Genomic DNA, 26,488 nt, shown 5'->3' with positions numbered 1-26,488 from the left:
TTTTTTTTTTTTTTTTTTTTTTTTTTTTTTTTTTTTTTTTTTCCTAATACGAAATGGAATCTCAATTTAAATTATTCAAATTCTTCGACTTTCCCGCCCTCGTTTTTATCATACTTTTTGTCTGTTTCTCGTGTGTTATCGTACTTGGATACGTTCCGGACGCCTTTTACCATTCGCTTAGTAGCTTTATAAAATTTTGGGCTTGGAATCGAAAAATTCACGAATGCCCTCAATTACGTGTACGTTAGTTCAATAGATTTTTTTTATTTCGAAAATTGTACACGATTAGTACCCTATTGTTCTTTGCCATACATAATCGCACATTCGAAACGCATGATCGTTAATGGACGTATGCAAATAGAAAAAATCAAAGCTGTTCATTGAGATTTTAATGATTTTTCAAAATTTTGTTTTTCATTTCACTTAACGTACATAGATATCATTAATGTGAATTCTTCGTCCCAATTTATTCTTGGGACTCTTTATATTTGTATATATAAATCATTCCTCATTTATTTCTATAAAACTCGGTATTTACTACGCGAACATCACAAATTGCACTGTTAATAATATTTCTCTTAGAGTTAAGTTTAATCATTGTCAATCAGTTGCAATCATTGTAATCGCAATGATGGCGGTGCGTTACGTGTGCGCCCAGTGAAAAATTCAAAAAATCGCGCCTTTTTTTCCCCCCATGTTAATTCTATTGCATGCGTTCTAACGGACGTAATAGAGAACAAGACAAGATTGCCAGGGAACTACGAGTCGTTTGATTTTATCATGTTTATTGATGAAAATTTATAGACGTCTGGTCATAGTTAACGAGCAGCGTCCGAATCAGATGCGTTAATTGCCGTTATCATAGAATTTTAATTGTAACGAGTGCGTTAATTAAATGATCTACCGTTAACGCGACGGATCGTTATTTTTTTAGTCATTCCGCAATAGACTTAGCCGTTTCGTGCGCAATGTATTTTTTTTTAAGTAAAAAATATTGATATGTATGAAATATATATATATATATATATATAGAATTAATAGCGTTACAGGCAGTATTGTCGCACTGCGCGCAAAAAGAGATATTCGATTATATTTCTATTAGAGATTTCAAAGTTTTAACGCGAGAGACTGCGCATTGTTCATTCGACTTAGGGGGGAAAGAATTAATGAGGAAAATATCCAAATTTATAAAGTTTTCCGAGAACGTACATATTCGTTGCTGCTCCGGGACGTCGTTGACGTCATTGCGTATTCAGTAATACTTGACAGATATAGAATTATTACTGATTACATACAATAATGTCGAATAGATAATTAGCGAGTTGTCGATGATAATTTTTCGAACTTTTTTTTTTACTTTTTGATGTAAAAAATGTCGAGTGCATGCTATACGAAAAATGTTTATTTCTTTTATATCATTTATGCAATTTTTTAATCGTTATCTATATAAATATTCGCGTGTGTACACGTAGAGCTCGTGGATTGGCGCTGTAGAAATTTGTCTTGGAAATTGCTATATTTTTTTTTGGAAATTTAAATTTCGAAAAATATTTATTGCTCTTGCATATTTTGTATTAGAGGGGGCCTTATAAACGATAGTTCATACTTAGGCGAGATGACTCTTCGAAAGTGGTATTGAAAAATTAGAATCCGCGAGAAACGTGATACCGTGATGGAATTTTGAAAAAAAAACTTTCGAAAAGTTCTCTTCCGTGTTAGTAACGAGACGACGGACTCGGAGCACGAACGTTCTCAATCGTTTGAATAATAAAGTGTCATTTTAATCGATTAATTATTATCGCCAAATTATATTCGAAGCAATTAGGGTAACGGGGCTCTGTTGATAAGAGAGAAAGAAAAATTAATAATTTTCGCAATATTCTATTTTTTAAGAAAAAATTTCATCGTCCTTTGACGATCGACAGTGTGTGCGCGCGTACCTGTGAGTGGTACGTTTGAATTCTAGTATACGTATGAGTGCGTGTCGATCAAACCATCTATCAATTAATTGAAAAATTAATCAGAGATGCGGGGACGTGGCTATATTCAGATTCGTGATAATTCGTCAAATCAAATTTGCGAAAATTACTTTAAAATCCTTCTTATTTACGTTTAAGTCCGATTCACATGTGCACGTAATTTTGAGTCAGGAATTTAATGATCGACAATAAAAAGGCTCTCGAACGCTCACCGGAAGTCTCACGTGACTTTTGAGACAGCGATGTGGAATTTTTTTGGGGGATTTTCATAAATTCGCAACGCACTACTATATGTATTACCTGTTGACAATACAGTCCTCGCATCTCGTTGTGGATGCGTCTTGCAAGCTTTTTTTGCAAAAAAAAATAATTGTAAGAGAAATGTAAAAAAAAAAGTCATCCCCTCGACGTTCAATGAAAACAAGGGATGTTTCCACCACGTGAAATGTGAATTACATCGATATATTTCGACGAGTGATACGTATCGATGTTTTTTGGGAAAAAAAAAACGAATTCTTGTTTCTTAAATATAAACGTGATAGCTTTTTTTCTATTTCTTCTTTAAACAAGAGTTCGTCTGCTTGCGATTTTGCGCGTTGAGCTCCTTTGATTTCCATTTTTTCTTTTTTTTTTTCTTTTTTTTTCAATAGGCTGCGTCGTACCTGTGTACTCACACAGTCTGACTACACTAAGTAATAATTATTATAAATGAAATAATTATGTAATATATATACACATATATATATATCCATACTCCATAATATATTATAAAACAAATATCACCCAAAGGACTCGTCCCATGTCTCAAAAACGTGTATCCTTATCTTTTAATTTTCAAAAATTTGTTTAACCACAATTATTAATAACGCGCTGTATGGTGCATCTCGATTAGAACTGAAAGTGTGTGGTTTTTTTTTTTATTACAACGAAATTACAACTATCGCGACACGTAAGTCCTAAGTGAAATACATTTTTGACAGTTTGCCAAACTGAGGATCGAGTCACTGCCAACTGAAAGAATAAAAATGTCTAAGCTGCTTCACAGGGACTTCTGTCGCACGTGTCTTCTTAATTCGCAGCTGTCTACGTCTAATCAAAATAATAATCAAATCGTGGTCTATCACGTGCTCTACAAGCATATGTATATGATTTATTCCGGACAACCGGTTAATCGTGTTTCAAAAATTAGCATTCTTTTTCAAAATCAATAATATAAATTCTTCGCTGGATATATATGGTCTGTAAAAGAAAAAGATGAACTTTACTTTTGACAATTTTAATAGACTTTATATTGATTCACGTATAGCGCAGTCGGTTTTATATTGAGTAACGATTTATTCGCTTGGCGTCTTCACGTTATTTATATGGAAAACTAGGCTATAGTACATACAGCTACTGTATGCTGATACTATATACAGTTTGCCATTGACCCAGTGACGTTCGTGACTAAGAAGCAGCAGCAGCGTTTCTTCTTCATTGATCCAACAATCTTTTTTCGCGCGCAGCTTTATCCAGCTGACACGTTCATTTGACAGTTGTGCAAGAACCTTTACTGTGCAAACTCGCGCTTCGCTTTGATTCGATTGACGACAATGAAACTGAATAAGTGTTGGAGGAACGTAGCTAAAAATAAAAAAAGACTTTTATTAAAATGAAATTTGTCGATTAACATAATTTATTAAATTGGTGGATATAAATATCAGGAAAAATTGTGCTTACTCATTTTTTTTCCAGTGGGTCAACTTTTTTCCAAATTTATTTTCTATCGGCCCTCTTGGTTAATTTACGACATGGAATCCGTTGGTCAATGACAATGAGATTGAGCAATCGCCCGATGTTCTCTCTTGTTGAGTTATTTTTGTATGTGGTACTATTGTGTGAGTAAGAGAGAGGGAGAGGGAGAGAGAGAGAGAGAGAAAGAGAGAGAGATATTGATGCATCATCATTCGATGACATTTGATAGTGTTATCGGTTCAAAAAACGTGACAGTCAGACGCGAAGGATGTACGGATAAAAAGTGTGGACTGAGATAAAACCTCACTCTGTGTTATTGTATTATTACGTTTGGATGCTGAGTCGTAGACCAAGGAAAATTACGTCAGTCACATCGAAAATCGAGATGTCATTTAAACGCTGGGACCAATTACACATTCTGAGGCAATAGCGGTTCAGTTGTATTTATTAAATCTCTCGATAGAGTGACAAGGCGATGGCGCAATCTGTAGCGAGATTTGTTGGCGGGAAACTGGGAATTTTCAAAAAAGTTTTACCAGTATCGAGATACAGCGTTGGAGGAAAATTTCATGAGAATCAGAAGGGTTACCGGGACTGTAGAAAAAAGGGAAATCGATTGGTAAGTAAATAAAAAATTATTAATTTTGATATATTTTTTATTGGAAAAAATCGTCATTGATCGTTTCACGTCAGTCGATAATTTCCTTATGGGATATTCGAAGTCGTTAGTCATGTTATAGCATTGGTCACGCTTTGCATCATGGGTAATCGTTCGAAGTGAATTTATACGATTGTATTTTTGAAATTGAAATTGATATGTTTTATTGACTGATTAATTTTAATCCTACTTTTCGAATGATAATAATATTGAAAATATTTTTCGTTCATTAATATCTGCACTCACTATCTTCACGGTGATATTTACTTTGGATAAGAACGTCTACCGGGCTATAGCTACTTCTGAATTCTCAGTTCGGCGGGACGGACTGCTCGTGGATAGTTCAATTATGTCGGCCGAGTGGGGATGCGCCTTGATATATTTAAAAAGTGCGGCTACTCGCCACGCGACAGTCGCTTCACTTTCTGTGCCATCGATCGCAGAGACCTGACGTCGCGCTACTCTCGCCGTTCTCATTGCCTTCTTGCACGACAGATTACTTGAAAGAGGTAAAACGAAGACGTATGACTTTTTCTTCTTATCGTTGATTCATACGGTGACGGGATTGTGGGTAGAAACAAAGATGGCCGCTATTCGATAAGCGCGGTCTCAGAATTTCATGTTCGTCAGACATTTACCATGCTGACTGACATTATTATTCTTGTTTTACTTAGTAATCTTTTACTTTTTGTCTTTCTCAAGAACATGCCTGGTCAACTGGAGGAGTCCAAGGGAAAGCGTGCGACTTTTGGCATGGGCTGCTTTTGGGCTGGCGATTCCTTGTTTGGCTCCACGACAGGTGTCTTGAGGACCTGCGTTGGATACTCTGGCGGTACCAAGGATTCTCCAACGTATAAAAACATGTATTTATATGTGCATACTTGTATTTTTGTATATAGTGCACGTTGTGTATTAGGCTTAAGAGACTTGACGCTTTGCTCGTGTTATGCCATGACTTGTCTATTGAGCTTGGAACTGAAGATTCTCTATTTCTTTAACAGGGGGGACCATACTGAGGTCATCGACATTGAATATGACCCTGAAGTCATCTCCTACTCGCAGCTGCTCGGCCTCTTTTGGAATAATCATGAATACGGCCTCACCACAAGGATAAAGCGACAGGTGACTGAACCATTTTCTCTCTTCTTTCATCACGTGTCATTCTGCTAGTTTAGTAGACCTACTCCATCTTAGATTGAGTCTTAGACGCATCCTTCCTTCTTCTCCTACTCTTTATAGAAATACTTCTATGTATACTGCTGTTCCCGCGTGTACTTATTCTGCCTAATTTCTTTTTCCTTATTTTTCCCAGCCGATTATGTCACAACGTTGCGAAATCTTGCCAGATATTGAAATTCAGCATTGGACACGTTCGTCAAGGTTACTGGAAAAGAGAATACCGCCAATGTGCTAGTCGAGTTGGAATTTTTCAAGAAATTATTTGAAGTCGAAAACTTTGAACTTTCATGCGAGCGAGCTTACCTCAATTTTTATTATTCTTGAATTCATTGATTAATTAAACGCTCGATGGATTATTTGGATGGAATTTTACTTTTGAGGTATAATCAAGATTCTTCTGTTGTTCTATACCGACATTCGTTCATTCTGCGTCTAGACACTTTTGCTACATTGATAAGATACGTTGGGCCAAATTGTATCTGCTTGACGTAAACTTTGTTTAATATCTAAATATGTTACGTATCCCTCCCAGAGGCAAATAGACGCTTGATTTAGTGTCTAGTAATTTTAATCGCTTGTTGTACCATTATTTTGTCATTGCTGGTCATTACCTGGAACATAGAAGGTACTGTTTTACTGGTTGTCACGGTCAGTTTCAGTATTTCATTTCACACATTAATATGTATCAGACAAATTGAGGAGATTGATCATATCCAACGAGCACTGCTTATCAATGATATTATTGATAGGAATTTTATACTTTTTATTGTCTATCTTAGTTACTTTAGGCTTTTCATGATTTTAGACAGTTTCAAAAATTATCATTCATTTTATGTTTCAGTATATGTCCTTGATTCTTTACCACGATGAGGAGCAACGCGCCGTGGCAGAGAAGTCACGCGATCATGAACAACGGGAACGTGGTGAAACCTTCGTCACGGAAATACAGCCGTTCAAGAAATTCTATCCAGCCGAAGAGTCAGTAAAAGAAAATGTCTTTTGACATCATTTCGCTCTTTTCACGCCATCGTTGCTCTTGGTCTTTGTTTGACCTTTCATGCTTTTTCGCTGTATCTACGTCCAGTCGTTTATATAACAAGTCCACGTTATCACGACTTTCTTTCAATTTTTCTAACAATGACAATCTTAACGCTTACGTGAATCATCGATAATGCATGGTTTTCTAATTGCTCGTGTTCTGAACGTTGATTCAATAAATTCACGTGGACACTCTTGATACGTCACGAGATCAGACTCTGATCTCGTTTATTTCCATCGACAACGATACAAGTGTCGTAGCACGTGCTTCGCCATGTATTAATAGCTGCTTGCCTTCGAGATTCTACAATTTCAAAATAGCTTACCAGACTAGTCGTTTGATCGTTAAAAAGAATATATTAAAAATTACTGATAACAGTTTCATAATCAAGCAGTAGAATAATAGTATGTAAAATAAACAAGTTCTCTAGGTAATTTGAAAATTTTTAATATACAATTCTTCTTTTTTGTTTATATTTTATTTTATATTTATATGTCCGTGCGTACGCTTGATCTACGTAGTAATTTTCCATGGTGATTCGAGGTCAATGCGACGACGTAGATACAGAAACGCACAGTATCCTTAATCATATGACTGGTACTTGAAGCACAGACGGTGACTAGAAGAATGAAAATAATGATAAAGAGGACAATAGAGATAGATAATGCAGGAGCAGCAGGAAGTATGAAAGGAGGAGAGGAGAGAGAACTGTTCGACAAAAGAAGTCTCATTATTAGTTTACCGTTTCGAATGACTGAAGTCACGGCGTCAAAGCAAGAACAAATAAATAGAACAAATTGAGGCTCGTTAAAACGAAGCGACCAAGAGCACGGATGCACTTTATTAAATAAGGTCAATAACGTGTCCTCATAACCTCATTAATCAAAAACTCTTAAACACACGTGCAGCTTACTTGAATTTTGTGTCCGAGATTTATGAGTCATTTGAAATTTTGATTTTCCGTTATATATAAAAAAAAATACAGTATTGCATTAAAAATTTGTCAAATCTGTCAAACAGACGTGAGCATCGCGCCAAAATATTATCTGTGAATGTTATTGTGGTACCTTATCAGTAGACAGTGAATTATTTTTATTACAACGTCCGTTGTTAATTATTTTAATTAAAATGATCGCTGAAGAACAACAATGTTACTTTTTATATAAGATAAACAATCAATCGAGCAGAGGATGCATGGACGGTTATCTGGAAACGTAAGAGCGACAGGACGTTTCTATCATTTTCATTATCGTTCCCGTTCAGTGATTTATTCACTTCCTAACTGCAGTGTGATATAATAAGAATGACAAATGTGATTATTTAATTGACGTCATATACAGGCCATGCAATCATCAGAGTCAGTGGGGAATGTTGGAATTTTATAAATTTAATTAAAAGATAGTAAGCGTGAGGTTATATGGTAATTGTTTATTTTTATTTTTATTATTACAGTTATCATCAAAAGTACAGACTTCAGTCGCATCCGTGGCTCATCGAGACTCTTGGACTGACGGATAAGGAGATTTTGAGAAGTTCTTCCTTAGCTGCCAAATTAAATGGCTACCTTGCTGGTGCTGGCACCAGTGAACAATTCGAACGTGAATTAGATAGTCTTGGGTTGAACGAAAAAGCTGCACAGTACGTACGGAAGTACGTAATTGAGAATCAAGGAAACGGGTTGTACTGCTAGCAGAATGATTTGGGACCAAAAATTAGATCATTAGACGTAGGCTACAACTGGAATGATTTCCCGCGTTGGAAATCAGGGCCTGATCTATTCCGATTTCATATTTGATATACGGTATAAAGTATATTAAAATACAAACAAAATGTATGTACAATGTCGTGCACGGACTATTACGATTTTCTATTCGTACGTGTTAATATTGGCGTATGCTATAATATGGCGCAATAACGTAAATGCAACGTATTGTTTGTCGATTGCCGCTTGATCTTAGTGAATTTTCTGGTGTGCGTAAGGATAGTACGAGATACGGCCGCATGTGGCGTTGGTGGCGTTGATAAAGGCTGTGAAAATCGTACGACACGCGCTTTCACATACTTATTTCTTTTTGTGTTGATTTGTTCTCACGAATTTTCCAGCGTTTTCGATTAACAGATTTTTTCTACAGTTATCATGTATACACGTGAAGATAGACTTGTATCGACACGGTGTTATATTAGACACGGTGAAGAAAAATTGTGTCAAACGAAAACGCCATTGAAGAACCGCGGCCATTGTTTTTTGAGGCTATAAGAGATATGCTCGTTGAGGTGAGGTTAGGTAATTAATCAAATAGTATTTTAGAAAACGTAAATGTTATTTGTAAGGTTTCAATTAATAGCGAATTCATTTTTTTTCTTTAGAGTACAAGTATCTTGTTATTCCTTGCTTTTTAATTTTATATAAAGCAGGGAATCTTATTGTATCTACACGATTATGAATTAAACTGTATTTTCCAGTATCTTGTAATTCTTGTGTTGTATTTGCAAACTCTTTGTTTCAGTGGGTAATTTAGATTTTTTTTAATACATTATTCTATTTGGGGAATTTTTTTTGGATTTTCTCAGAATATTTGTATTGTCGAATTTCTGATAACACGTCGTGTCTTCAATCTATTCCTATCGAACTTCATTCGGATACAAATATGCTGCTATCTCTTAAACTGTTCCATCGTTTATATTGTTACAACATAGATTTTATCATGGAAATCGTATACCACCGTTGACTGAATATAAATATAAATGTATCCTATATTTATCCACAATCCACGTTGACATATTGATATCGGATACCTATCTGAAGTTATCAATAAGTTGATTTATAAAATTTTTGCTCGTTTTAGTAAATTGATGACCTTTTGGTGGTAATTAGCTAATTAAAAAATGTGACCGTCAATCACTTTTTCGAAAAAAGCTAATAAAATTTCACATTGAAGCTAGGTGCAGAAACTTTTATTTTTTATTAATTATGCTCAATAAGAGCTTAATCAATGCGTAATTAAGCCTGTCGCACACAAAATAACGTAACAACGTAAGACGTAAGCGTAAGAAAACCAACCAATCAGAATCTAGTGAATGGGGCAGTATTAGCTTCTGATTGGTTGGTTTCCTTACGCTTAAATCTTACGTCGTTACGTTATCTTGTGTGTGAAGGGCTTTAGTCGATGGCTACAAATAAATGAATAAGAAAGTTTGGTGACCATACCTGTTGCTATGCTACCATCTGTAAGTTGAAGAAATTATTTAGAACTGTCCGCAGTCGTTTGTGAGCGTCGGTAATATGATTTGAGATGCCTAATCTATTTACCTTCAGCTAACAAATACTGTCGATGACAAATACTGACGTCATGTCATTGACAGTGCCGCCACCTGGGAGTAATCATATCTACTTCGTTAACTCTGATGAATTATGCTCAGTCGTTGCAAGACTATATGGCTAGCAGTAAGTAGTCAATCACAAAAAAATAATAGAAAAAAGTATGAAGATGGTTTTAGAATATATTATATATAATAAATTTGTCTAAAATTGTTGCAAATTTCAAGAAATACATTATCTTGATACCTTGGCATTGCTCTTCGTCTCTCAAAATATCACCCATATCTTTATTATCCGTAGCTCTAATTCTGTGCACGTTTAACTTTGTCATTTTCGCATAATCGGCCAAATGAATTAAATCATTAATCTTCATACCCTGATATTGACCACCACTAACGTAACAAACTGCCTGCAACCATACAATTCTATTCATTTGACATCTGTCAATATCTGCTATGCCGGTAGTAACCATAACTGTGAAATTCAACAGATTCACAAATATCAGCAGAATAGAAAAGCGACAGAAAATATTCCTCACATATACATTTTTTAGTAAAAGATTATAATAAAACAGTGTATTATTTGTTTTGGCACAGATTCGCAGCCCTCGAAACGGCGAACTCGGCCAAGTTTCTGAACATACGTTCTTTGGCAATGCCGAATGGCATGTCGTGAATTCAACCAATCTATTTTGGCAACATGATTCTCGCCCAAGCAAAAACATCATTTAATCCTATGCCATAGGCCAACACAGTAAAAAAAGATGCACGCAAAAAAACCGTATAGTACTTAAAATGCTCAATCCTCCCACAAAAACCGTCTTTAAAAATTAAACAATGTTGTTATACGGTTGAAATAAGATTATTAAAAATTTTTCAAATCGAATCATATCCATGAATATGAATATAATTCCTTATGGAACCGTTATGAATTTTTAACGAATAAAATTCAATTCGATATTTACACTCAATTAGGTTTCATTGATCGGAAATTAACATTTTGTTTTTACAAGTAATTCATCGTTTCCTCTTTTTCAAATTGTGTAACCAAAATCTTGTCTACATATACATATAGCCAATCGATCTGGGTCAACGTACATACAAAGATGTACAGATAAGTAATAGGTACAGGCGTCTTCGATAATTTCGTAACGCAACGCCATGCTTTGCTTGCCAAGTAGCCGGTTGAGAGTCCCTGGTCAGAATATATGTATATATGTAAGTATGTTGACTCCGAGTACATCTGCACTAAGAAGTTAAGAGTTTTCTAGGTGTGGCAGAAATCGTATGAAATACGATATACAAAATATACAAAATATCAATACAAGTATACACGATTGATGTTTAGATTCTTGAATTCACGCGATAACACAAATTTCATAATCCTTATCGATTGTGTCGGAATTTTCTGTAGGCTATGCTTGTCTTTTATCAAGATTAAGATACACGTTCAATTTGTATACCGATAGATAAAAAAAATTGTAATTATCATGCCATACAATAACTTTTGAATGAACGTTGCACAATTATATAACTGCTTAAAATAAATATTTTCTTCTGTTCAACCATTTAACCATTTTTAACTACACACGTGCAGTCTCAAAGACCTCACCAATTTTATATTTAGCCCCCCAGCCGAATATGTCTCTACGTAAATGTTCAACGAATTAAAAAAAAACCTACTAGATAATTATTACTTGATACTTGGTCATTGAATTTGTTTAAATTAAGAGGAGAGCGATGTAAAACTACATTTGAGCTATTCTATTCGTTTTAATGGCCTCACAATCCAGTTCCACAGATTGAGGTCTCGCAAACCTCGTCTTGTAAAGTATGTTTTTAAGGTCAGACCTGCGTAGTTAAGGGTTGAGTAAACTTCGTAGTCTTTTAAAGAAGTGAAATCGGACTTAATAATTATAAAATCAATGATTCAGTTCTACCAGGGAAATTAGTCTGTATTATGCATTTCTTTCGAGTATGGTTGACTAATCTGATCTAATTATATACGGATGTATCACTTAAATAGAATGTAGGTTGCATTCTGATAAAAGTACAAGAGTTCGATAGGTTATCAATGCATATAAAAATATGCTTTTGGAAAATTCGGACACTGGACTCGTATCAATGAGTATAATTAATGTTATATTTACTTTGTATTTGTACAATGCGTGAAGTACTTACCGATTCGATCGATATGGTTAAAAAAACTGATTGATATCACTATGCAAGATAATAACAAAGATATAAACGTAACTTATCGTTTCACTATTACTTTTTAACTCGCAGTCTGTAATTTGAATTGCAACCGGCGCAATCGTAACAACGCCATCTTGCATACAAACGGTCGAACTCGGTACGGATGAACGAATTAATGAGACGCGATGACGAGACGAATTTTCATTCGAAGGTTATTTCTCGAAAGGATCAAGGGCGAGTAATTACGAGTTTAGTTTTTTTCATATTTGGCCTGAAAAATTTCGTGTAAAACGTGAAAGTTGTTTTTGCGAGTTTATTCGTCGATTCAATTAATCGAATGAGATCTCGCGTGAAGACGCTGTACTTTTTGAATAGCAATGGTGCGGTACGGTGTGAGTGAATGGCGTGTAATAAAATAAATTAATTCGTGGCTGTCTATGCGTATTTAATCGCAACAGTGCGAGTGCTTTCTTGGCAGTGGGTTATAAATAAAAATTGGATTAACCGGTGACGTCAGTAGGGTCTTAAACAGCGAATTAAACTGATCGGAAACCTGGTCTCTACAGGACATTGACGTAAGTCCAGTTCATATACATATTTAGATCTCGGTTACATTGCTGTGAGTTATTTTAACTGTTTTTATCTAAAAGTTATCTTACATAACACCACCAGCGTACATTGAACCTCGAGAACCGGCGAGGCAGTACTTCGTGAAATTGGCGAATCGTTACGTATGAATTACCATCATTGATTGGCGGGAAGAACATTTAATACAAAAAGAAAAGAGTTTGAGTATAAAATCAACAGTGACCTTCGTGAGAAACTAGGAAGTATCTGTTCTTCTTTTTGTGCGTCAGTTCTTCTTTTTGCTTTATAACCTCACAGAATTTCGTTCCTTGTTGACAGATCTTGCTCCAGCTTGTCGCGTTGCATAATATTCAGACACAATCGAGGTCGTTGTTTTCTTGTGAATTTCCAAAAGTTTTCTCAGGCTGCTAGAACAATTTCGAGTATTTGCTGGTTACGTGTCTAACGTTTGCGTGTTAGAATCATGATCTGTCCTGGAGTTGACATTCATCCATGTTCGATCCTCGATGTAGATGCGAGACTCGCTACACGTGAGTCACCGCTTGACAATGTTAAATCCTCGGATATGCAGGTGATATTATTTTATGAGCTAATATATTTTTTATTTTGTTTCCATTATGACTACTTTGCATGGTGCGACGAAGCTTTTAATGATTTTACAAAATATAAAGACAGTGAGACAACGAATATCGTTATCAATGATGAACACGTGATGACGATGGACAATCTAATTATTTTACGATTATTGTTACGTGATAAGAATCTGTTATTGTATAATCATTCAATAGAAACATGATAAGGTTCAAGTGTTACTGTCAATCGTGAATATACGTATTTGAATCCTCATATATTTAAATTTTCACAATTGACGACGCTGTTGAAATTGTTAACAATGAACGTACTTATTGGTATTCAAGTAGTATAATAGCACTTGACACAAAGTAGTCACATAACAAATAAATAGACAGGCACTGAAAGAATCCAAGGAGTCAAATGAAAATAGAAATAGACTTGTTTTTCAAAGTCCCATTATGTTCTCATTGCTAAGGATCATACGGGTCGAATGGAAACTTCAAGCACGCTCTTTTAACTACGAATTGATCTTGGTCATGAGATTCTAAGATTATATAAATATTCCATTCGTTTAAACAAAATACCTTGATGCCTGGCAAAGAAGTCAGCTGGCGATAGAAACAGACAATAGTGTCGTAACGATGTTTCTAGGGAAATGAATACAATAATTTGTATTGGCTGTTAGTATAACCTAATGTTGGAAAATTTATATTTTTTTTTATCTAAAGTTGGATAAATTTTTAATCAAATTAAACAACTGATCTGTCACACTAATTTTCACATTTAAGTGTCAACGCTAAATATGTTACATATGACTGTTAATTAAATTCCCCCCTTATGGTTTATATGTAATTAATATAAATATTCTGCCTTGACGATTAAGCTCAACAGACAAGTAGTCAGTACTCAAAGTTAGTACTGAGTATTGATTACTAATTGGTATGATACACAGTCATGATTAACAACTTCATTAATTATATCTTATCAAATGTAATTCATAATACAAGATAATAGATTTTTCATGATTACCGGCTCACATTGATACATATACTCAGAAATCGAAGATACAATAAACATGGCTGACGATAATTTAAACAAAGTATAACAATATTGAAGAAGTTTTGGAATAATTAATTAAAAAAGTAATAATAATGTCAAGATACTTTATTATCTCGAGAAAATATTTCTCAACGAAGGCCAAATTGTTTCTTAGATACTTGTTAATCGATAACTCAATGACTGGATTGTTCAGTTGTCAGTGTGAATCATTTTATATAAATAATTACGCATCTCACAAGGTTACAGCTAATTCACGAGTACACTTGCACCGGCATTATCAAGCAGCAATCTTTTCGAACGCGTCAAAGTCATAATCATCTCATAAAAGTCACGCTCAATTAGATTTCTCTTAAAAATTAAACAAATCATCGATACAGTACAATCCAAATCCTGAAAAACTTAAATAAGAATCGACTAATTAACGCTGTCTAAAAATTCACTATATCTCTCCTAGTGACGTAATTAAATATGAGTCATGATAGGATGCATCAGATAAATTTCTATGAATTCTACATGCACCATTTTAACATTGACATATTAATTGTCATTAGCTATACTAATTAGTAGTCAGTGTATGCTGACAGTGCAAATAAATTTGAAGTGATTTTAACGACAAATAATTTCTTATAGATTGCCAAATTGTCAAAGGATTCCAGAACCTGATCTGCACTCCAGTATTTGACTCGACGTAACAGCTGTGCAAATTGTTGGTTCATAATAAACATTGGAATGTAACGGGGTGAAGTATTGCAGAAAATTTTTCATGCGCCTCAGACAATGCGTGTGTCACTTCTGTAGCTCGGCACGTGGTGATTGTACACCGTGGTGGGGATAACGTGGCAGCAGCTATAAATACAAGGCAGCCATCATTCGAAAAAGACACTCCTACGCGCAGCACGCGTCAGTGAACGTTCGTTCTTGGTTTAACCTTTTATCATCTCAGTGGTTGAGTATTTCCCTTTAGCTTCACTCATCCATGTTACTTATCAACGTTCTCTTCCTTTTCCCTTCCTCTTATCGTAAGAAGATATCGGCCATCTTCTCTAACGTCTGCGGTAGACGCTATATGCGAGGGAGAAGTAAAACGTGATTATCGTGAATATCGAGCGTTAAAGTGACTTAATATTAAACAGAGAGAAAGGTGAAAGTTAGCAAGCACGATTCTTCTCGAAGGAAGGATCTGGCTGCGCCAGGTATCACGGAATCTGCGACGGCGACATCGGCGTTTTCCTCGATACTAAACGAGCCAATGGGTATCGTCTCCTCGACTTTCGCCTCCTTGGCGATTCAATTCGCCTGGAACTGTCAAAGACTTCTCGATCCGCAATACAGGTTCGTGCTCCATTAATCATATAAAATGTAAGGTTAGGTTGAAGGTTATAATTACATAATATTAACCATTTAATAATTGTTCCTTGTGTCTCGTTAGCTTGCTTACCTTTTGATTAGACTGAGCGTCCAAGGTCTCTGAAACTGTTTGAAATTTCTCATCGAGGACAGGAATTCTCTTATCCATTATGACAATTGGGTGTTCTTAAAGTATTTAGAAAGTACCCAGGTAATGTTTTTCACTGTAATCGCTGCTTCAAATGTATCTAGGGATTATTCTTTTAAGTACTCTGTACGTGACTCTTACCTTTATTGAAGGACTAGTCGAGTATCCACATCGTGAATTCCATTGATGGCTAACCGAGTACTTATATAACGTAGTAGTGTCAATCTGCATTACCAATTTTAGCTTCCCTTACGTTTATTAAATTCCACGCGGCTGACATTCCTAGGGGAAAGCCGACGAGTGCATTGATTGCGTAAACTTTTATCCGGCATTCCTAGAGTGGCGTGCATCGCGTGTCTGGGCAAATTTGAAGGTCGCCATGCGTACCTGATAGACATAACAATGGCTTGGGATTCAAAAGTTCGGGTAGACTAATAAACAGACGTCGTTGAGGATTTTCAAATTTTAAATAACGGTCTTCCCAATGGTCCCTAAATTTTTACTAAGTCAAATTCCTAACGGAATATTTATAGTATTTACTCTCTTTTACTTATATATACTGCAGTCTGGAACTTATGGCTCATCTGCATTGTATGTAAATGTTATTTTCTATGCAATGGTAACATTAGAAAACAATTGTAATTGACGTAATTCAATCGGAGTGCGATTACAGATAAAATTAAACTGGCTGGATAGAAATAGAATTGTTAGTGGAATTGAATGCTTAAAATAGTTCACTGAATTGATAAGACGGAAATGGACAATATTATTGATAATATTATACTATACTGTGTTTTATATATGGTATATGGAATGGTACAGTACGTATTATAATTCTTTTATTATCTCGCGACGCGGGAGAGAATATTTAGTTAAAGTATTTGTCGCGGGGGATTACCTCCCGCGTGTTGAGATTGTGTAACAACCCTAATTTCGATTCTATTATTATCACGATGTTCTTCCCAGCAATAGCTTCACCCCAGTTTTCGTCCGTTTACCTCCTTAAGGTATTTCTTCGTCCCTTGGAAACAGGAGTCACGTGTTTTACGTATTTTTGGAGATAACAAACATTCCAGACGTTTTCGAACGCTTGACGCTCCCTTAAGACTATCGGCCATTTTTTCTCTGTTTTTCTGTCGTTATATCAACGTTTATCGATCAAATCTCATTGATCAAACCTCATGACGCAGATCGAATCAAATAATAAACACTGTAGAATGTATTATATGTACTCATAATCAAAATGCTAAATATTTTTTGTAACGTGCTTCCTTTTTTTGCAACTATCCAAATTCTCAAAATTTTGTTTTCTCCAACCAAATCACATAGCTAGAGCCCACCCGAAATAGCCCGCTAAATTTAAATTTCGCTCCTGTACAATACCTACAGCATAGTCTGTTGACAATCGTCCGGTGAATCCACACCGTGCGACGTTCGTAGCTCAGCCGACCACGACGTCGTCGTATACAAAGGAGACTTCTCTCTTGGTTACTAAAGTATTGTGTAACGTAACGTCGTGCTCAGTATTTTTAGCGACCTTAAAATTCGTTCCGGAAAAAAAAGACCTGGAGCTTCTCAAGTTCATACGACTCGCAAGTATTTCCTCTTGACTGGACTTGGCTTCTTGCTTTACCTCATTGGCTCCTTTTATCGTGGCTTTCTCCAATCAAGGTCAAGGTCGCTAGCCATAATCATCGATAATCGATTTAAAATATCGACTCACATTTGTTTGTACGTAGTCGATTATAAAATTGACGAAATATTTAAATTGATCGTGTCTTCCACTCAAATCGGACTCTATCGACTTGTTTAACCCTCTTAGTGCCGGGCGAAAAACATGTGCTTATGCGAAGATAACCGGCCGAATTTTACGATTTTACTAGGATTTTGGAAAAGGCTCATAAAAACCAAACGAAAAGCAACATTTACATAATTCAAAAAGCAGCCTCTTAGTGCCGGGCGAAAAACATGTGCTTATGCGAAGATAACCGGCCGAATTTTACGATTTTACTAGGATTTTGGAAAAGGCTCATAAAAACCAAACGAAAAGCAACATTTACATAATTCAAAAAGCAGCGTATTAAGGACAAAATAGAGAATAAAACAGTGGCGCTAATTTTTCTATATTCATTGAAAATTACATAAATAACAAAAGTATAAGTGATCAAAAAAAATAGAGAAAAATTGAGTTCTCTGTTTCAAAACGTAATTGCACACTGAAAAAAGTCATCTTTTTATCATAACTTTATATAGACCGTTTATTGTAAAGTATATACTTTAAATTTCTAATATATTTTTTAACAAAATACGTAGTATTGCACAAGAAACATAAAAAAATAAAATTCCGATAAGTTTCCCACGACGCCGCGCCGGCCGCCCGTGTCGAATTTCTACCGTAACGCTCTCGCGGATAAATAAGCAGTCTCAGCGTCAACTGGCATAGAATATAAGGGGAAATTAAATCAAAAAATTATTTATTTTAATTCTCTCCTAATGAAATTAGACTATTTGTAACGTATTATAAATTTATTTTGAGATGGAGATCTCTCGCAACGCGAATGGTAAAGCGGCTACAAGGTGCGGGCCCCGATATATCGGCCTCCGGCACTAAAAGGGTTAACGTTAGACGAGAAAAAAAATCAATTTCCTGATAAAAATGACGCCATTTTTGCGGATAACAAATTTCAACGGAATTCAGTGCGTGTGAGGAAACTGTAATAACTTTATCCTCGAAATATTCGGAATTTTTATTATTCTTGAAATTCTCGTAATTCCTTCGAGAGATTAAGCTTATCTTGTTCTTAATACCTTTTCTTATTATTATCGGTTCCTTGTATACGATTGACAAATATTTATATTAAAGGTTCCTGAATCTAACGCTGAATCGATATCTCGATGACAATGACGTCACTTATTTTGAATTCGATTAAACTGTCATCAACACTGTCATAATAAACGTAGGTAAGCACTTCAGTTATCAGCATACGTTAGGATACGAACATATGAAGAAAGACAATAATAAGTACAATTAATAAATATAATATTGTTGACACTGCAGTAAAATAGTAACTGCCATTATACATGTGTCTGATAGTTATCGTAATGATATAAGACGTAAGCCACTGCTCGATTATAAATGCAATTATTGATTTTTGTTTCAATAGAATTCGTAAGCCGTCAACCTTAACCTAACCTCTCACGTCATGCACACATATAATTACACATTCGATCATACGTTCGCCTATATAAATAAACATCGAGCTACTGCGCAAAGTCCTTGTTACACTATTAATATCGTGATGGGGAAAGGACCTCGGATTCGGATTACAAATGCCGATATAATCCAAACCAAAAGTTTTGCTCGGATCGTTAGCGTAATGCATACCAGGGTAAAGGGAAATACTTCTGCACGCGATTAATCGATGCGTCATTCATTATTCATGTAAATATATGCAATAAGCTACGTAAGAGAAAAAAATATTGATTTATTTTGTGCAGTTATCTCCGTATTGGGATAATAATCATCATACGTACCATAAACGTTTATACGTCCCTCTGCCTCTATTAAGAGCCTTTCTACTAATTTGTAATCAGTATGTTCAATGCCACTGGGCATTAAGATCGACCTTGTTATATATTGTTGATTTTTGTGAACACGTCAAATGTATTTGTAATGCTTAAAAATATTATTATTTTTTTTTTTTCAATAATTTTATTCTTCAAACTTTTGTCTGGCATTTTGAATCAATGCATTATATTTTTATTGGTACACGATAATTTTTTAAAAATTCTTAGAACGTACAGGCAACGTCGTAATGTAGCAGTCGCGAGGAATCATAGGTGTAAGGAGAAGCAGTGTGAGAGAATATCGAGTGCTCGTGCACTAAGAAACTATGTATTTAGTGTTGGAAACGAAAACAAGAGTCCCTTGGCCGGTTATATATATATATATATAAACATGCACACTATTGATTTATGTATTATTCAAGAAGGCGGAACAAGTTGCGACAAGGTAAGATAGTCGCCTCCGAGCGTCTTGGCCACGTGTTATTTATTGGAACTTTTGAGTGCGCGTGCACTGGGAATAGAGAATCACAATAGGCGCTGAATTTGTTTCTATCAGAAATAAAATAAATCGGACTTTTGCCAATGGCTTTCTTGTCCGTTTCTCTTTTTGTTTCTCGTTGCGTTGTTTATCTTTTCTTTTTTCACTTTTCCTCCTTCCCTCTATTTTTCTCTATTCCGTAAGTCGCGCCCCGACGTCTTCCTCGTTTCAAAACAAATCCAAGACTTTTGGGGCAAATAGCTTTGTACACGTCGCCCGAGTAATTTGAGCTTTGGAGTAAAAAAAGAAACAAGCATTTTCGAAAAATATATTGGACAATTTTCAGGAATCGTTATAATCTAACGATATACCAAACAGGCTTTAAATTTTTACACTGTCACGCTCGTTAGGTAATTTAACCATTGCTTTCAGTTTGATATTTGTAATCGGATTAAATTTTTTTTTCCCCACGCGTATTTTCAGAATATACCTTCTGATACGACGCGTAGGCAGTAAGCCCAGGCGATGCTCCAGTCGGTGCCCTCCGGCGTGGTCTTCAAGCGGCGGCGGTTGCAAGTAGGGCGAGGGACCAGATACGGAGGGAAGCCTCAACCTCAACGCTATCTGCCTACCCAACGGCCGCTCCTAACTCTATCCACACACTCCGGAGAGGCCGTGCTGGTCACCTCATCGCCAAGTCGGTACCTGGGCCTCGATCGGAGGCCCCACGTTGGGCGCCATTTATAACGGGGTGCCCGGCTCGGCTCGTCCCCGCTATAATTAATTTTTGATCCATAGAGCCGCCAGGGAGCACTAGAGGGCTAGGAATTTCCGAAAAATTAGGAGTTCTGATCGGGATTCGAACCCGATACCTTCGGACTGCCAAGTCGAGCACTTACCACTGTGCTACTGAACCCACTGTCCGACCTGATAAGTCCTATTTATTTATTTTTCGGTCATTCCTAGGTGGTATCCCCTCCAGCTCTGTAACGCCACGTTACAATACATATATATGAATCTATAGTGACTAACAATAAGATATTCATTTGCATTCGCGTACGCAAAGTCGACTTACTTGGAAATCAGGCAGTCGTGTGAATTCCAAGTCAGATAAGAGACGCGTTGCGTCACGCGTATTGTATGTGCCCTTACAATTACGTATCGACGATATAAATGACGTTCTGACGTCATATTCATGAAATACAGATTCGTTTTTGAAAAATTTCGCGTACGCGTGCACTTGTATGCCGATTGTTATCTTTTGCTCGATAACCTAATGTCTGGGAATGGTAGTGGGAATTTTTACTCTCGTCATTGTCACGTTATGAAAAATCATGTAGCAGCACTTTTATCAACGAGATGATTCAAAGAGATACTTTGGGGACACGAAAAATCAAGGAGCGTTTACAGTAGCAAGTTAATATTTTTTTTAAAACTACTACCTTAGGACATCACGGCATTGGAGTTCTGACCTAACCTAACCTAACCAAACATTTCCAAGCCCATCACAAATACTGGATGCTTAACGTTGAAAAAATATTTAAAAATTTGGTGAGAAACCATGAGGCTTCATGGTCCTCAAAACAGTCATTACGCTGAAAGTTCTTTGAGGAGGGTCCCCAAGACAGCCACTTGTCCTCAAAAATAGCGACTTCGTAAATGAAATCGTCCCCAAAGTATCCCAGCAACAAATATACACATGCGTATACATATATGCAGCACGAGACGGGTACTCGTGCGTGATTATTTAATTTTTTTAATTGCTCAGTGGCTGATTGACAATGGCAATTAATAGGGTCTTGATAAGTTGCGTAAATTCGTAATGAGACAGATGGTGGAATTTTTTGGTATTACATAAAGCTCAATGTATGAGCGCGACAATTGAGCGAGAGATATCAAAAGCGCGAATTAAAAGAGTGGTACTTTCAGGTAAATCAAAAGGTATAACAATATACATTGTGTATATATGTATATGCTTGTTCCAAAGGTATCCTCGTAGTCAGACCCTGCTGTATCATTTAGATAACACGTGTAAGAGTGGTATGAAAATATTACGCAAGGATCCTCTAGAGAATTTATCTCAATTTAATATCTATGCTTGATATGCGATTGTTCGCACGTGTAAAATGAATATGAGAATTTAGAGTAATACAAAAAAGATGGGTGTTATCAGAACGTCGCGATGCTGATTTATTATGAAGATTGAGGGCATCGGGGAGATGGTCCGGAATGGTGCCCAGCATCTTCCTGAAATAGACTCATTCAGATCGATAAGAACTCAGCGGTATTCCCTATCCGTATGGATAACTCGACAGAGCACTAAGATGACTGTTTTGGACATGTCTGAGGCCACTGCAAGGTCCAGACCTCAGTGCGGTGGACGTAGTAACGTTACGAGGTCGTAGGATCAATGGGCGTAACAAGGTTTAAAATATGGTTACGTTTTAAAAGTTATATATATATATATATATATATATGTTTTATATCATTAAAATATATATATATATATATATATATGTATATGTAATTATCGACTGACTCCAGGATATCAATCTTTACCGACAACTATTTCTGTGATTGGTACTTGACTGTAACGAGGGTCTGAAGTGTCAGACACATTCTCAAGAGTGACCCTGTCCAGTTACTGTATCAGAGGTTGGAATTGACAGGTCAAACGTACCACTTGACTGTTGGCTGGCATGATTTAATTCACGTTGGCAATTAAGCCTGGCAGTTATCAGTCTTTTCGAACCCCCTCTTGGCCTATCAGACCTCGTTAGGTCCTGTGGATCTTTGAAAGGCTAAGAACCTATGAATGCATGGAAATATTAGATATACTTTTTATTTTATTTTTCTTTTCTTACCTCTCGTCATTGTCATGTCTTTGTAATATTTACCATGAAGGATATATTAATAGAGTCCGTTACAATTGTCTCTTAAATTATTTAATTTTTCATTAGATCCGTACAAAGCACTGGATGGTAATTGTTGATAATAAAAAAAAAAAAAAAGTTTTTTTTTTGGGGGAATGATCAAGGAAACGTTTTTCAAGTATTTAATGAAAAAACAACAGGATGTTATGGGAAAAGGACGGAAGTGCAAGGATTAATTGACCGTGCAATGACGTTAATCGAGCATGCAATTATTTTTTAAGCATTGTCTACGGTCTGTGAGTATCAGGCTTTAACGTGTATTTCGGGTAGGATTCCAGGGGACTTGGCGTTATGTAATTAACACGGTAGAAAGACCCCTGGCAAGCGTTACTACTGGTACTATTTGTTGGGTAGACCCAAGTGGGTTAGTTATTTTAGCGCCTGTCTCCTATACTGGGCTACGTGTAAGGCCAACGAAATCATTAATTAGCGATATTATCTTATGGCTAATTAGCATAGTCGCTTTGTTGTATTCATATCGTGCATATATCTGTACATATGTATATATTATTGACAAATCCGTCTAGAGACTGGTACGCAAGTAGCTCCATGCCTTCCTCCATGTATTGCGTCAGAGATTAATTAACGTCATTCCATTAACACTATTCAACAAGTCGAAGCAGTGTATGGAATTATTAACGCAATTTCATGTTTCGATTTTTCACTGTGACGATTTAAAAAAAAATTTTTTTTTTCAATTTCCAGCTGCGTCGAAGGCAAGAAGAACTCTGACCTGTCACCAGCATCCTTGAGCGCACCGTTGTCATCGTCTAGACCTGTCATGACGAAGACCAGCTCGTTATCCAAACCTGAGAACAATAATTCAGCTCATCAGGAAAATCGCAACAGACGCGCCGTTCAGACGAAGCACAGACGACGCCCTTCGAGTTTTGATACGGCTTTGATAGCGAATAGAGCTGAGAATTGCGTCAGTTTGCATGGAAATGGTTTTGCGACGACTTTCAGTCCTCCTAGGAGGCAAAGGATTCATGCTTGGGACATTACTTCCTCTTCCGGATGCTCTTCGGACTCGAGCTCTGATCTTGGTAATTGTTTTTTAGCTGAAAATTATTTTGATAATACAATTTGGCACTCATTTTGTTTTATTGTACTTTGCAGATTCGGATTCTGATGGAGATTTCAGACTCCACGAATTCTATCCTGAGGATAATTGCGACGAGCGACAGTCCGACGAGGCATTTACAATAACACCAGCGGAACAAGTAGCTTTTCGTTTAACCGTAGGCAGGGGATACTTCAGTCGTTCGAAGAAAGATAGATTTTTGAATCATCTCAGGCTGGAGAAGAGACTCAATGACTTGAGTAATCCATTCTTTGAAATGTCCTATAGAGGTCACGGCCGTGCACTCCAGAGGCGTCATTCTGGTGATCTTTATAGGATCGTTTAAATTTATTAGATTTTGATAAGATGCGTGAAGAATTGATATTTATTTTGTTGAGGATATATATGTATAGTGCCTTTGATAACTTTTGATTCTGAAGTTTTTATATTTCTGAGATCATTGGCTCTGTTGGATCCTCAACGTAGAATAACTATATGTTTTCAAGTGGTTAAATCTTCCTCGATCCTCAGATCTTTAGGATCGACGAGGATTGTCTTATCGTTTTTGAAACTACCGTTAACGGAAAATGGTCTTATCCCAAGACTTATACGTGCATGTAAGTCTGGGGATGACGACAATCAAAATTACTCAAAGACTGATGATTCGTTTTAAGGATCTTAACCTAGAGCCGGCCCCTTCAAAGTGTCTCGAAGGATTAATTAGTATATATGTATATATAGAAACTCGCTGTATAATTTTTTCTCATTTTTTGCAAATGATTACCTTTTTTGACTTAATCGCCTATATTGTCCTTGTATTTGGAGCATTCTCGAATGTATGATAAAACAGGGTAAACTTTATTGACGCTACTTAATTCAAAGATAAATTAAAAAAAAAATACTACAAAGTATTATTTGCTCTAGAACACACGTCAAATATTTTAATTATCGCAAATTTCAAATTGTTAATACAAACTGATCACGCGTTACTGATTAAACGTATACTTGTGAACAAATCTGTGATTCAAGTTTAATTTGAATTAAAAAGGAATTCCAGTTTTCATTAGAATTTAAGGTCAACGATAGATCGCGTAAGGACAATTGCATTGTAAAATTTGAAATCTTCAAACATGATATCAAGAATATATAGAAAAGTGCCTTGAATACATTTGTTACGTGTACTTGACTTTTAGTCTCACATGATAATTGTACTTTACGTTTTTTTTACCAAAATGCAAGCAATAACTCAGTACTCTGTGTCGAATAAATTGTCGAATGTCTTTGCTCTGTTTCAACCGTAGATTAATCTGTGTTAAGTGCGTATACTGTAGCCAGGTAATATTACTATTGTTTCTCTAAAGAAAAGAAAATAAGTAAAAGAAACAAGTCACTAAAATCTCCTTTTACTTCCTAATTACTTTGCTAAATGATTTCTCTTCTGTTCCTCATTTGGTCCTCCCGCTCACTCTCATTTTCTCTTCCTGATTTAAATTCTCCACTAATAGAACTTTCCACTATAAAAATTCTACCTCGAAAATATGTTTTGGTCTTCAGCTAAATTATACTATTATTCAGATTTTCTCCTTTTTCCATAATTTATCTTATATCCTAAGCTGATACGATTTATTTTATCAGTATTTTAAATCGACTGGAGATTCGTTCTTTATCTGAATCCTAATTTCTTTTATTTTTTAATATTCAGAAAAGAAATTATAAGTAAGATGAGTAGGGAGATTGCCAATGAGCCAATTTTCATGGCTCAAGTTTTATTTTGGCGTCGACGCGCCACCTGAGCGGTGGACCCTCGAACCAGTCTCACGTTTTTGCATATATGCGGTTTTGATTGGCTGAGTATACATATATAGCAATATTACTCATGATTTTGTGAGCTCCGTGAGACGCATGAATGTATAGCGGGTGGCACTTTGTGCGTATTTTGGTGTCGACAACGTGGGTAATAACGGAAATATGTTTCCCGACTTTTTTTACCATAGTGACTGAACAGCACACGTGCATGATGCTCCGGTTTCGAGAATTGGTCATTACTTTTTTTTTTTATATTGAATCGCTCACTATGCGTAGTGGTTTTATTATTGCCTTAGGATTGAATAAATACATGATTATATTTCACTATGTACATTTTATTACATTATGTCCATAGAATAAATACATAAATCAGCAAGCGTTTCTTCTTCCTGAGAGCCCGTGAGTGACAAACCGGGAAGATGAACATGAGTACAAGTAGGAAACGAGTATTTACATGGAAAACGCACTGACCTGTGCGGACACGTGGGTCTTCGCAGCCATGAAGTACCGGGTTCATGACCGGCATATATTTTTTTTCTTTAATCAGGTCACGTTGCGACCACAGACATATTGAAAACAAATAGCGAATAACCCGTGAGAAGAAGAAAAAAATCAGTTGCACAGAAATATTGAAAATTCGCAACATTGAATACAGCTTTCCAAATGTTACTAAACATTACTGATTCTTGACTTAACTTCGAAATTTATTTAAAATATGAAATTAAGAAAAACTCAAAATCTCGCGAAGTATATGGAGTAAATAAAAACAACTAAAATTGTATAATACAGAAAATAAATGATGCTCCAATTGAAATATTAATAA

The 26,488-nt window shown here is 35.9% G+C and overlaps 2 protein-coding genes and 1 long non-coding RNA gene across 7 annotated transcripts; 2 read left to right on the top strand and 1 right to left on the bottom strand.

Annotated features, from left to right (window-relative positions):
* Positions 1 to 3,239: 3,239 nt before the first annotated feature.
* Positions 3,240 to 3,835, bottom strand: LOC107267884. The gene is made up of 2 exons (XR_001537706.2): positions 3,699 to 3,835; positions 3,240 to 3,602 (listed from the first exon to the last, which is right to left on the bottom strand). It is a non-coding gene; the product is annotated as an uncharacterized LOC107267884 (long non-coding RNA).
* On the top strand, positions 3,596 to 9,062 carry LOC107267881 (peptide methionine sulfoxide reductase). Of its 5 annotated transcripts, XM_015740064.2 has the most exons (7): positions 3,596 to 4,332; positions 4,686 to 4,880; positions 5,074 to 5,234; positions 5,373 to 5,493; positions 6,173 to 6,175; positions 6,392 to 6,528; positions 8,042 to 9,062. In XM_015740064.2, the coding sequence occupies exons 3-7, from the start codon at positions 5,077 to 5,079 to the stop codon at positions 8,277 to 8,279; spliced, it is 657 nt and encodes a 218-aa protein (XP_015595550.1). In that variant the 5' UTR covers positions 3,596 to 4,332; positions 4,686 to 4,880; positions 5,074 to 5,076; the 3' UTR covers positions 8,280 to 9,062. The 5 variants fall into 5 exon arrangements, with proteins under 5 accessions (XP_015595550.1, XP_015595548.1, XP_015595546.1 ...); XM_015740062.2 differs by lacking the exon at positions 4,686 to 4,880 and having other exon boundaries at positions 5,074 to 5,222; XM_015740060.2 differs by lacking the exon at positions 4,686 to 4,880.
* A 6,129-nt stretch (positions 9,063 to 15,191) lies between these two features.
* LOC107267859 lies at positions 15,192 to 25,989 on the top strand. Its single transcript, XM_015740016.2, has 3 exons — positions 15,192 to 15,655; positions 23,502 to 23,842; positions 23,916 to 25,989. The coding sequence occupies exons 1-3, from the start codon at positions 15,573 to 15,575 to the stop codon at positions 24,203 to 24,205; spliced, it is 714 nt and encodes a 237-aa protein (XP_015595502.1). The 5' UTR covers positions 15,192 to 15,572; the 3' UTR covers positions 24,206 to 25,989.
* Positions 25,990 to 26,488: the final 499 nt, after the last annotated feature.

This window comes from Cephus cinctus, unplaced genomic scaffold, assembly GCF_000341935.2.
Source record: "Cephus cinctus unplaced genomic scaffold, Ccin1 Ccin1_scaffold0457, whole genome shotgun sequence".
NCBI classification, from domain to species: domain Eukaryota; kingdom Metazoa; phylum Arthropoda; class Insecta; order Hymenoptera; family Cephidae; genus Cephus; species Cephus cinctus.
This window is presented reverse-complemented; position numbering and strand designations above follow the sequence as displayed.

What these genes read in the sequence shown, in the direction of transcription:
- LOC107267881 (XM_015740060.2), top strand. Translation starts at nt 4,189, where the DNA reads ATGGCGCAATCTGTAGCGAGATTTGTTGGCGGGAAACTGGGAATTTTC. An exon ending in GAAAAAAGGGAAATCGATTG is followed by an intron (nt 4,333 to 5,073) that starts GTAAGTAAATAA and finishes GTCTTTCTCAAG; the next exon opens with AACATGCCTGGTCAACTGGA. An exon ending in AAATTCTATCCAGCCGAAGA is followed by an intron (nt 6,529 to 8,041) that starts GTCAGTAAAAGA and finishes TTATTATTACAG; the next exon opens with TTATCATCAAAAGTACAGAC.
- LOC107267859 (XM_015740016.2), top strand. Translation starts at nt 15,573, where the DNA reads ATGGGTATCGTCTCCTCGACTTTCGCCTCCTTGGCGATTCAATTCGCC. An exon ending in CTTCTCGATCCGCAATACAG is followed by an intron (nt 15,656 to 23,501) that starts GTTCGTGCTCCA and finishes TTCAATTTCCAG; the next exon opens with CTGCGTCGAAGGCAAGAAGA. An exon ending in GGACTCGAGCTCTGATCTTG is followed by an intron (nt 23,843 to 23,915) that starts GTAATTGTTTTT and finishes TGTACTTTGCAG; the next exon opens with ATTCGGATTCTGATGGAGAT.